We start from the raw sequence: 12,341 nt of genomic DNA, 5'->3' as shown, positions 1-12,341 counted from the left end.
CAATCAGAAGTACTGAGTAATGAAAAAACATGAAGTCGGACATGAGATGAGGGATGGACACAGCAAATCAAGCCAATGTAATTTCACCGGGAGACAATCAGGATCCGTAGGAGGGCACATCTCCAGAGAGGTGTCTTTAATTAAAGTTGGCTCTATGGCTGCGTCTCAAATGGTAGCCTATTCCCTATGTTGTGCACTACTTTTGACCAGGGCCCATAGAGGATAGAGTGCCATTTGAGACACAGCCCCTATGTTTTAAAGGGCCTTGTTTGACTAGTTTGATCTGAAACACATCTCTGTTCTCTCTCGCCTTTTGATGGACCAACACTGTAAAGTTTAGCTGTTGGAATTTGTTGCTCTTTCTGTGTTTGCCAAGTCTCTATCCTTTTCTCTCGTTTCTTCTTTTATTGCATTATTTGGATTTGGTGTGATTCTTTCTTTCTCTCTTTTCTTTCTCTCTCTCTCTCTCTCTCTCTCTCTCTCTCTCCTTTTGGTGTCTTTCTCTACTTTTCTCTCTCTCTCTCGCTCCCTCTTTCGTTCTCTGTGCTCGTTAAATGGAACCATGGCCAGCCCAATATTGTTTTTTCTTCAGAGACAGATCTACAGGAACGTTCTGCCGTGGTGCAGAGACAGATGGTGTTGTTTTCTACACAACACCTCTCCCTGCCAGTTCTCACTCACTCTCACTCACTCACTCACTCACTCACTCACTCACTCACTCACTCACTCACACACACACACACACACACACACACACACACACACACACACACACACACACACACACACACACACACACACGCCAGCAACTTGATTAGCTCTCTGGAGCCTATATAGAGAGAGCAGATCAAATCACCCACAAAAAAGCATTTATCACATTCATAACATCACTGCATTAGAGCACGCTTCTATTATCTCACATCTTCTCTCTGTCCCTGAGGCCTCCCTCCCTGTCTCCCACTGTTTGGAACACCTCGTCTTCTCCAGACAGACATGGTGTTTTCTCCGGTTGTACTCTGGGTGTTGCTTCGTGTTGCTTAGCGAGAGAGTTGGAGGATTGCAACACTCTGATAATTGATCTAATTTGGCACGGCGTCTCTTCTCTCCCCTCACCCGACCAGCACATATGGCAATAATATGTAGACGTTCACACACACACACAGGCAGAGAGGCCAGGAAACCAACCACAGGCATATGCTTTTAAAAAGCCACGGACCGTAAAGGGTACTGGGCAGCAGGCACATGTTATTGTTGGGTTTTATACTTGGGGAGGGAAGGAAGGGACCAATCTTACAGTGAGGAGGCTTCGCTCTCTATGGCTGTTAGGAACTGTAGACTTTGGAACATTTTAGACTAATGCCGACAAATTATGGCAGCAGCTATCTCTTTTGAAAAGTCAGGCGTAATATTTCATTGTATCCCATTGCATGTTCAGTGCAATCTGCTGAGCAGTTGAGGCTGGCTGATGTCAAAGCTGATGTTGCTTTTCAACAGACATGAAGTGGAGAGCAGCAGACACCCTTCTCATTGTCTTACACCCATGGAAAGAAGTTAGGCTAGTCCGCTAGCCCCAGGTTAGTATTTTTCAGAGCAGGCTTTAAGAAAATTTGCCAAACTAGAGGTCCATCCCTGGTTCCACCCAAGCACCCCCTCTTCTTTGACTGCCCAAGAACACCTAATTGGAGATTAGCTCTATTAGTTCCTTGCCCAGTTAGGTAGAATGAGGTAAACTCTTGGCTTTGCAAAGTTCCATGGCTATTGAGTGCAAACCTGAGCTGATTCCAGACAGACAGACAGAAAGAGGCCAAACAGACATTCAGCTCCCCTGCTTGGTTGCGTTCGGTATGAGGTCATACAGTGAAATGAGCCCAGGACTAATCTAGGTTGTCTGTCTGTCTGGTTCTGTTTGTGAGAAGAGGATGGATAAACAACATAAATGTATGTGTTCAGGGATTGGGCCCTCTCTCTCTGCACGTTCAGTCCTGTTTCCAGACAGGTCCTCCTCTTCTCTTCTCAGGGAGAAATGGCTGATACGCTCAAGGCAATGAGTAGTGTACGTGTTATGAGAGTAGGGACTATAAAACCGACAAAAATGACTGTACTGTGTATTGTATGAATATTTTTCTCCCAATTGTTTCATTTAGTTAATCATTCCTTTGTGACAGTTATTGATGTCTATGGTTGTATAACTACTTTGACGTCTACACTCTTAGAAAAAAAGGTGCTATCTAGAACCTTAAAGGATTTTGTCCGTCTGCATAGGGGAACCCTTTGAATAATCCTTTTTGGTTGCAGATAGAACCCTTTTTTGCTTCCAGGTTAAACCCTTTTTTTTGGTTCCACATAGAACCCGTTCTACAGAGGATTCTACATTGAGCCAAAAATGGTTCTACCTGCAACCAAAAAGGATTCTCCTATGGGGCCAGCCGAATAACCCCTTTGGAACCCTTTTATCTAAGAGTGTATGCATGCAACACTACTTTGATGTCTTTGCATGTAGCACTACTTTGTAGTATTGTTAATACTCTGGGAGCCAAACAATTAACAATACCTTAACTTGGAAATGGTTTAGCTTTCAAGCAGTTCTTTTGCAAGTCCTGGCTTCACACTTTATTTGTTCTTGTAAAAGTAGATGCTAATTTCTTATTTTTCCCAACTTTCAAGTCTTTGATAAAAACATTGCTTATGATTGCAGATAATCCTTAATGAATCTTAAATAATGACGAGTGAGAAAGTTAGAGGTACTAAACTCCTAGGTATAACATTGGATGGTCAATTATCATGGTGAACTCATATTGACTAAGTTGTTGTGAAGATGGGGAGAGGTACAGTGCCTTGCGAAAGTATTCGGCCCCCTTGAACTTTGCGACCTTTTGCCACATTTCAGGCTTCAAACATAAAGATATAAAACTGTATTTTTTTGTGAAGAATCAACAACAAGTGGGACACAATCATGAAGTGGAACGACATTTATTGGATATTTCAAACTTTTTTAACAAATCAAAAACTGAAAAATTGGGCGTGGAAAATTATTCAGCCCCCTTAAGTTAATACTTTGTAGCGCCACCTTTTGCTGCGATTACAGCTGTAAGTCGCTTGGGGTATGTCTCTATCAGTTTTGCACATCGAGAGACTGACATTTTTTCCCATTCCTCCTTGCAAAACAGCTCGAGCTCAGTGAGGTTGGATGGAGAGCATTTGTGAACAGCAGTTTTCAGTTCTTTCCACAGATTCTCGATTGGATTCAGGTCTGGACTTTGACTTGGCCATTCTAACACCTGGATATGTTTATTTTTGAAACATTCCATTGTAGATTTTGCTTTATGTTTTGGATCATTGTCTTGTTGGAAGACAAATCTTCGTCCCAGTCTCAGGTCTTTTGCAGACTCCATCAGGTTTTCTTCCAGAATGGTCCTGTATTTGGCTCCATCCATCTTCCCATCAATTTTAACCATCTTCCCTGTCCCTGCTGAAGAAAAGCAGGCCCAAACCATGATGCTGCCACCACCATGTTTGACAGTGGGGATGGTGTGTTTAGGGTGATGAGCTGTGTTGCTTTTACGCCAAACATAACGTTTTGCATTGTTGCCAAAAAGTTCAATTTTGGTTTCATCTGACCAGAGCACCTTCTTCCACATGTTTGGTGTGTCTCCTAGGTGGCTTGTGGCAAACTTTAAACAACACTTTTTATGGATATCTTTAAGAAATGGCTTTCTTCTTGACACTCTTCCATAAAGGCCAGATTTGTGCAATATACGACTGATTGTTGTCCTATGGACAGAGTCTCCCACCTCAGCTGTAGATCTCTGCAGTTCATCCAGAGTGATCATGGGCCTCTTGGCTGCATCTCTGATCAGTCTTCTCCTTGTATGAGCTGAAAGTTTAGAGGGACGGCCAGGTCTTGGTAGATTTGCAGTGGTCTGATACTCCTTCCATTTCAATATTATCGCTTGCACAGTGCTCCTTGGGATGTTTAAAGCTTGGGAAATCTTTTTGTATCCAAATCCGTCTTTAAACTTCTTCACAACAGTATCTCGGACCTGCCTGGTGTGTTCCTTGTTCTTCATGATGCTCTCTGCGCTTTTAACGGACCTCTGAGACTATCACAGTGCAGGTGCATTTATACGGAGACTTGATTACACACAGGTGGATTGTATTTATCATCATTAGTCATTTAGGTCAACATTGGATCATTCAGAGATCCTCACTGAACTTCTGGAGAGTGTTGGCTGCACTGAAAGTAAAGGGGCTGAATAATTTTGCACGCCCAATTTTTCAGTTTTTGATTTGTTAAAAAAGTTTGAAATATCCAATAAATGTCGTTCCACTTCATGATTGTGTCCCACTTGTTGTTGATTCTTCACAAAAAAATACAGTTTTATATCTTTATGTTTGAAGCCTGAAATGTGGCAAAAGGTCGCAAAGTTCAAGGGGGCCGAATACTTTCGCAAGGCACTGTATGTCCCATCTTGATTACTTCCGGTAATATGGTCAAATTAAGCAACGAAAGACCTAGCAAATCTGCAGCTGGTTGAAAACAGAGCAGCACGAACAGACCCCTTGACATTTTTTCCACATTTTGTTACGTTACAGCCTTATTCTAAAATGTATTAAATTGTTTTTTTTCTTCATCAATTTACACACAATACCCCATAATGACAAAGCAAAAACAGGGTTTTTAGAAATGTTTGCTAATTTATATATATAAAAAAACCTGAAATATTACATTTACATAAGTATTCAGACAATTTACTCAGTACTTTGTTGAAGCACCTTTGGCAGTGATTACAGCATAGAGTCTTCTTGGGTATGTCGCTACAAGCTTGGCGCACCTGTATTTGGGGAGTTTCTCCCATTCTTCTCTGCAGATCCTCTCAAGCGCTGTCAGGTTGGATGGGGAGTGTTGCTGCACAGCTATTTTCAGGTCAATACAGAGATGTTCGATCGGGTTCAAGTCTGGGCTCTGGCTGGGCCACTCATGGACATTCAGAGACTTGTCCCAAAGCCACTCCTGCATTGTCTTGGTTGTGTGCTAAGGGTCGTTGTCCTGTTGGAAAGTGAACCTTCACCCCAGTCTGGGGTCCTGGGTGCTCTGGAGGAGGTTTTTTATCAAGGATCTCTCTGTACTTTGCTCCGTTCATCTTTGCCTCGGTCCTGACTAGCCTCCCAGTCCCTGCCGCTGAAAAACATCCTCACAGCATGATGCTGCCACCACCGTGCTTCCCCGTAGGGATGTTGCCAGGTTTCCTCCAGACGTGACGCTTGGCATTCAGGCCAAATAGTTCAGTCTTGGTTTCAGCAGACCAGAGAATTTTGTTTCTCATGGTCTGAGAGTCTTTAGGTGCCTTTTAACTCCAAGCGGGCTGTCATGTGCCTATTACTGAGGAATGGCTTCCATCTGTCCACTCTACTATAAAGGCCTGATTGGTGGAGTGCTGCAGAGATGGTTGTCCTTCTGGAAGGTTCTCCCATCTCCACAGAGGAACTCTAGAGCTCTGTCATAGTGACCATCTAGTTCTTTGTTACCCTTCTCCCCGATTGTTCAGTTGGCCTGGCAACCAGCTCTAGGAAGAGTCTTGGTGGTCCCAAACTTCTTCCATTTTTATATTTTATTTTTTTATTTCACCTTTATTTAACGAGGTAGGCAAGTTGAGAACAAGTTCTCATTTACAGTTGCGACCTGGCCAAGATAAAGCAAAGCAGTTCGACACATACAACGACACAGAGTTACACATGGAGTAAAACAAACATACAGTCAAGAATACAGTAGAAACAAGTCTATATACGATGTGAGCAAATGAGGTGAGATAAGGGAGGTAAAGGCAAAAAAAGGCCATGGTGGCAAAGTAAATACAATATAGCAAGTAAAACACTGGAATGGTAGATTTGTAGTGGAAGAATGTGCAAAGTAGAAATAAAAATAATGGGGTGCAAAGGAGCAAAATAAATAAATAAAATAAATACAGTAGGGAGGTAGTTGTTGAAGAATGATGGAGGCCACTGTGTTCTTGGGGACCTTCAATGCTGCAGACATTTTTTGGTACCCTTCCCCAGATCTGTGCCTCGACACAATCCTGTCTCGGAGTTCTAAGGACAATTCCTTTGACCTCATGGCTTGGTTTTTACTCTGACATGCACTGTCAGCTGTGAGACCTTATATAGACAGGTGTGTGCCTTTCCAAATCATGTCCAATAAATTGAATTTACCACAGGTGGATCAAGTTGTCGAAACATCTCAAGGATGATCAATGGAAACAGGAAGCACCTGAGCTCAATTTCGAGTCTCATAGCAAAGGGCCTGAATACTTATGTAAATCAAGTATGTCTTTTTTATTTTTAATAAATGTGCAAACATTTCTAGAAACCCATTTTTGCATTGTCATTTTTGGTTATTGTGTGTAGATTGCTGAAGAAAATGTTTTATTTAATACATTTTAGAATAAGGCTGTAACGTAACAAAATGTGGCAAAATGGGTCTGAATACTTTCCGAAAGCACTGTACAATGTTTGTTTTTTTAACACGTTCTTCTAAACAAGCTTTCTCTCTCTTTCTCTCTCTCAGCTAACGGAGTAAGGATCTCGGGTTGGTTTAGATAGAGAGAGCAGGTTTGTTGAGTCCCAGTGTCTCTCTGAGTCTCTTCTTTCATATTACCATTTCAAATCACCCTCGAACGGCCTGGAGCCAATTTGGTTTTTCAGGCTTCCACCTCTAATTCTTTCAGACTAATTACAGACGTATTGCCGCAATTAAATTGATGAACTCTGCTGAGCTTGGCAAGGTTTCCCAAAGTAAACCCCAACCCTTTCCTCCGACATCTCCTCCTCTCCTTGTTTCAGCACTCGTCCACGGCTCTATATCACTTTTGATTGCTGAGGTGAGGCAGTCAGGCAGAGGCACGGCACTCCGTCTTTCTCCACTAAAGTTTTCCTTTCCTTCCTGCCGTAGTCGTAGTAAACGTTATCACTCAAAATAAATAGCTACGTTGCGGTGAATTCTTCGACAGTATCTGTCTCCCTGGTCTTGGCATTCATCATCTGTGGTGACAATGCCAGGAACGTAGAAAGGAGCGGCCAGGGGTCAGGCAGATGTTGCACATGGTGCTGGCTGGGCCGTGTGTGTGTGACGTGTGTTTGTGTGTGTGCTGGAGGGAAATGGAGAACCTCTCTGTCTGGAGTTCCAAATACCCAATTTTCAAACAAACAAGCAAACACCATGATCTGAAATAATGTGTTTTGTTTTCCTCTTCCCCCTCTTTGGAAAACTTCAAAATTATGGGTAATGCAACAAACTGGGAACGATCCTAAGTGTTATTAGTTAATGTTTTAATTGGGCCTGCCAGGCAGCATGGTCAACTGCCCTCCCCATGTTAGATAGGAGGCCGTGGGAATAAGAAAAACATCATGATAAATATAATGAGGTAGGTTATCTAGACCAGACCGTGTGTTAGGGCTGCCTGGCTGGCCTGGGATACTCAGCTCTGCTCACAGTTGTACTACAGTCAGTCGTTTTTTTTTCAGCACATGTGAATGTTTATCTCTATGAAGTGAAGCATATGGGTTGAGGTCCGTTAAGGGCCAAAGGGGTGGTCTCACTCTCTCTCTTCTGCGCACTCACACGCATGCATGCACACACGCCAAGCTCAGCCAAGTTTCTCTCTTTCCCTCCATCCCTCCCTGCCAGAAGACAAATCAGCACTTCATTGTGGTCTCAGGGCTCCGCACACATTTTACGCTCATTTTTTGTCCCTCTGCGTATCACAGCTGGGTTTTGTGGTCTCGCAGCCTTTTGCCTACCTTGGCTTAGGCTACGTCCCCCTGTATCACACCTGGATGCAATTTATCCCGCTCTCATATGGCAAAATGATTAACTTTTAGATTATAATGCTAACTCCAAACAAACTGCATTGCTAAAAGTAGTCTATTTCTTTGTGCCTCTGATTTATTTATTTGTGTGTGTGTGTGTATGTGTGTGTGTGTGTGTGTGTGTGTGTGTGTGTGTGTGTGTGTGTGTGTGTGTGTGTGTGTGTGGGTGTGTGTGCACGCATACACAGACACGTGTGTCTTTCAGTTGTGTTTCCTACGACAAAGACAAAGTAGCGTGAACATATGCCATCATATGTGTGTTTGTGTGTCTGCTGGCTACGTTCATGACAGGCAGCGACCATACCTCTCCAGCTGTATGCAGCCATTTTGAGAAAATCCTGCACACTAGTGATGACGCACAATAACATTACGCAATCAGTAGATACACAATAAGATGCATGGTAAGGAGACCATGTGTAAAGATACGGAGCGCACAGTGCGAGAGGCCTTGAAATAACGATCGCGGATGGAGTGTCAAAGATGTCTTTTGGAAAAGTTCAGATGGAAGGTTTGAATTTGCAAAAGTCTTCTCTTCGCCCTTTTTCTGTTTGCCTCGAGGCAGGCCTTGACTTTTATTGTCTTGAATTTCGTCTTTCCCCATAAAGTGGATGAGCATGTCAGTAGAGCATTGGATTTTATGGGCATATATATCTTTATCAACAAAGAAGTCCTTGTGAGTGGAAGTCTTGAAAACTAACTTCATGAGCCCAATAGAGAAAGCACAGCTTCTTAACAGTAAATCACGTCACAAGTCTGATCCACAACTTTTTTTTTTAGCTTTACCATTTTATATTCTCAGTAACTCTATACATGTATTTCCTTCAGTATCTGCAATAGAGACAGATGAAAGTAATCCAGAGTTATCTGATGTAAATTGGAATCTAAAAAAATAAAAATCATACCCACTGATATTAAAGGTAGATTCAGCGATATGACGTAGGTGCAGAAAGTGAGCCGCATAGTGCTCATCTCAATATCTGTCATTTCGCTGAGTCGACCATTAAATCCATGCTTATTGTTCTCTAGAACTACAAATCCTGTAAATCCCCACTCCGTATTATTGTTCCTATGGTCTCTCTCTGAGTTACTGACACACCAGGTGCATAATGCTAGGGCTAGTCTCTTAGGACAAGTTTACCAAACGCAGATTAAGCCTAGTCCTAGACTAAAAGTACTTCTAGATTCTCCATTGATCTTGCTCTTTAGTCCAGGACTAGGCTTAATATGTGGCTAGGAAACCAGCCCATAGTTTCGTACAGAAACCTACTGTATCACAGTCATTCTGTGGATCCCCTGTCTCCAGCTCTTTTCCTCACAGGCAAAGTGATGTCCCTCTGTGGCTCCTATAGCCCTGAGAAATGGCTGTAGGCTGTTATAACTATGCGTCTTAGTACACCCAATGCCATAGCAGTCTACAGACATGTCTTAGGGGCTATGTCTCCTGATGTACAGTGTCTATCTGTAACATCATTGTGTCTCTCCACCTTCCAGGTATCAGAGAGCTCAGATGTCCACTTCTCTGTGTGTCGTCCACTTCTCTGTGTGTCTGTAAAGCCATAGTGTCTCTCTGACTGACTGTCTGTATCGTTGTGGTATCTCTCCTTCCTCCAGGTATCTGAGGGATCTGATGTCTACTTCCTTCCAGGGAACTTCTCCCTCCACTGTCAGGTTCAGAAGGAGGTGCTTCCCCATGGCAACGAGCACCTCCTCAGCTGGGCCACCAAGAAGTACAGAGCCGTCACCTCCTTCTCTGAACTCAAGATCGCCCTGGACATCTACATTAAAGTGGGAGAAGGTGTGTTTTACTTTCAGAGGGACGTTAGAAATATTTCTTTAAAGGACGCTCTTAGAGGAAGGTGCTACCTATAACCATACAGGGTTCTTTGGCTGCCCCTTCTGTAGGATAACTATTGGTTCCAAGTGGAAGCCTACATCAAAGTGGGAGAAGGTGTGTTTCACTTTGAGAGGCAGGTTAGAAACATTGCCTCAGTCCTAAGGTAGTGCCACATTTCCGTTTCGAATGCCTAGGGAGACGTTTACACCTACCTTCACTAACAGTATATTTTCTCTGCCTCGTGACAGGCCTTTTCTTCCCCACTAAACGTTAATCAAGTGGTTCCCACGCAGTAATTGCCTCTCAATGGAGGCCATTGATAGTCCTGGGACTTACTGGACCCAAGAGAAATAAAACAATCCCAGAGAAGCAGAGCTAACACTCTTTCTGTGTCTCAGTTCCACTGGTCAGCTTTCAGTTCCATTTAAAAAGCAAATAGACTTGGCCGGGAGGAAAGGACCTTTTCTTTCTTTTGTAATCTGGCTGGTTTGCTTTCCTTGCTTGTCACTTTTCTTCATTGACTGTGAGCCCAGAGTCAGTGGAGTGAGGAGGAAGTGACTGATGGAAATGCAGAGCAGGTTTGTGAGAGGATCTGTGTCTTCGTAGTAGGTTTGTGAGAAGTGTGTGTGTCTTTGTAGTAGGTTTGTGAGAAGAATCGCTGCTCTGATTGCTAGCTGTAAAATGGCGCCGGAGCAGGAGTTTTGTTGTTAGTTTATCTGCGTTGTTTGTAACTTATTTTTTTTAACTATTTTTGTACATAATGTTGCCACTACTCTCTCTTTTGACCAAAAATAATTTCTAGACATCAGGACTGTGATTACTCACCACGGGCTACCAGAATCCTTTTATTATTTTATGACTCTTGACGAGCCCGGGGCGGGGCGGAGGATATACGGCTCCCTCGGGAACAGGCCCTGACTCCAGTGATCTGTGTGAAGAGGAGGTGGAGAAAGAGAGGCCGGAGGGCGGGCTGCCTTCTGTGGAATAGGCGGCGATTAAATAAACCCCCACTCCCCTCAATTCTGCTAGCAAACATGCAATATTTGGACAATAAAATAGACAAGTAATTGGGAAGATTAAACTACCAGCGGAGACATTACAAACTGTAACATCCTATGCTTCACGGAGTCATGGCTGAACGACGACAATATCAACATACAGCTGGCTGGTTATACGATGTATCGGCAGGATAGAACAGCGGCGTCTGGTAAGACAAGGGGCGGCGGTCTATGTATTGTTGTAAACAACAGCTGGTTTACGATATCTAAGGAAGTCCCGAGCCATTGCTCATCTGAGGTAGAGTTTCTCATGATAAGCTGCATTACCTACTGAGAGAGTTCTCATCTATATTCTTTGTAGCTGATTACATACCACCACAGTCAGAGGCTGGCACTAAGACAGCATTGAATGAGCTGTATTCCGCCAAAAGCAAACAAGATAACGCTCACCCAGAGGCCGTGCTTGTAGTAGCCGGGGACTTTAATGCAGGGAAACTTACATCAGTTTTACCTAATTTCTATCAACATGTTAAATGTGCAACCAGAGGGAAAAAACTCTGGACCACCTATACTCTATACTCTACAGATGCATACAAAGCTGTCCCTTGCCCCCCATTTGGCAAATCTGACCATAATTATGTCCTCCTGATTCCTGCTTACAAGCAAAAATTAAAGCAGGATGATCAATTAAAAAGTGGTCAGATGAAGCAGATGCTAAACTAGAGGACTGTTTTGCTAGCACAGACTGGAATATGTTCTGGGATTCCTCCAATGTCATTGAGGAGTACACCACATCTGTCATTGGCTTCATCAATAAGTGTGTCGATGACGTCATACCCACATTGACCGTACGTACATACCCCAACCAGAAACCATGGTTTACAGGCAGCTACCGCATTGAGCTAAAGGCTAGAGCTGCCGCTTTCAAGGAGCAGGACTCGAACCAGGAAGCTTATAAGAAATCCCGCTATGCCCTCCGATGAACCATCAAACAGGCAAAGCGTCAATACAGGACTAAAATCGAGTCTTACTACACCGCCTCTGACGCTCGTCGGATGTGGCAGGGCCTGCAAACCATTGCAGACTACAAAGGGAAACAGAGCCAAGAGCTGCCCAGTGACATGAGCCTACCGGATGAGATAAACTACTTCTATGCTTGCTTCGAGGCAAATAACACTGAAACATGCATGAGAGCACCAGCCTGTACCGGAAGAGTGTGATCACGCTCTCCGCAGCTTTTGTGACTAAGACCTTTAGACAGGTCAACATTCACAAGGCCGCAGGGCCAGACAGATTACCAGGACGTGTACTGTGAGCATGCTCTGACCAACTAGCAAGTGTCTTCACTGACATTTTCAACCTGTCTGTGTCTGTAATACCAACATGTTTTAAGCAGACCACCATAGTGCCTGTGCCCAAGAACCCTAAGGTAACCTGCCTAAATGACTACCGACCCGTAGCACTCACGTCTGTAGCCATGAAGTACTTTGAACGGCTGGTCATGGCTCACATCAACATCATCATCCCAGAAACCCTAGACCCACTCCAATTTGCATATCGCCCCAACAGATCCACAGATGATGCAGTGTCTATTGCACTCCACACTGCCCTTTCCCAACTGGACGGAAGGAACACCTATGATGGGA

General features: G+C 43.6%; 1 protein-coding gene across 1 annotated transcript in view; it reads left to right on the top strand.

Annotated features, from left to right (window-relative positions):
* The window catches only part of LOC139406729 (transforming growth factor, beta receptor III), a 131,685-nt gene that overhangs the window by 74,214 nt on the left and 45,130 nt on the right, over positions 1 to 12,341 (top strand). Inside the window, exon 5 of the mRNA XM_071149700.1 lies at positions 9,475 to 9,658. Within this exon, the coding sequence (XP_071005801.1) occupies positions 9,475 to 9,658 (184 nt within the window). The remainder of the gene's footprint in view (positions 1 to 9,474; positions 9,659 to 12,341) is intronic.

Source organism: Oncorhynchus clarkii, chromosome 4 (assembly GCF_045791955.1).
Source record: "Oncorhynchus clarkii lewisi isolate Uvic-CL-2024 chromosome 4, UVic_Ocla_1.0, whole genome shotgun sequence".
Lineage (NCBI taxonomy): Eukaryota > Metazoa > Chordata > Actinopteri > Salmoniformes > Salmonidae > Oncorhynchus > Oncorhynchus clarkii.
This window is presented reverse-complemented; position numbering and strand designations above follow the sequence as displayed.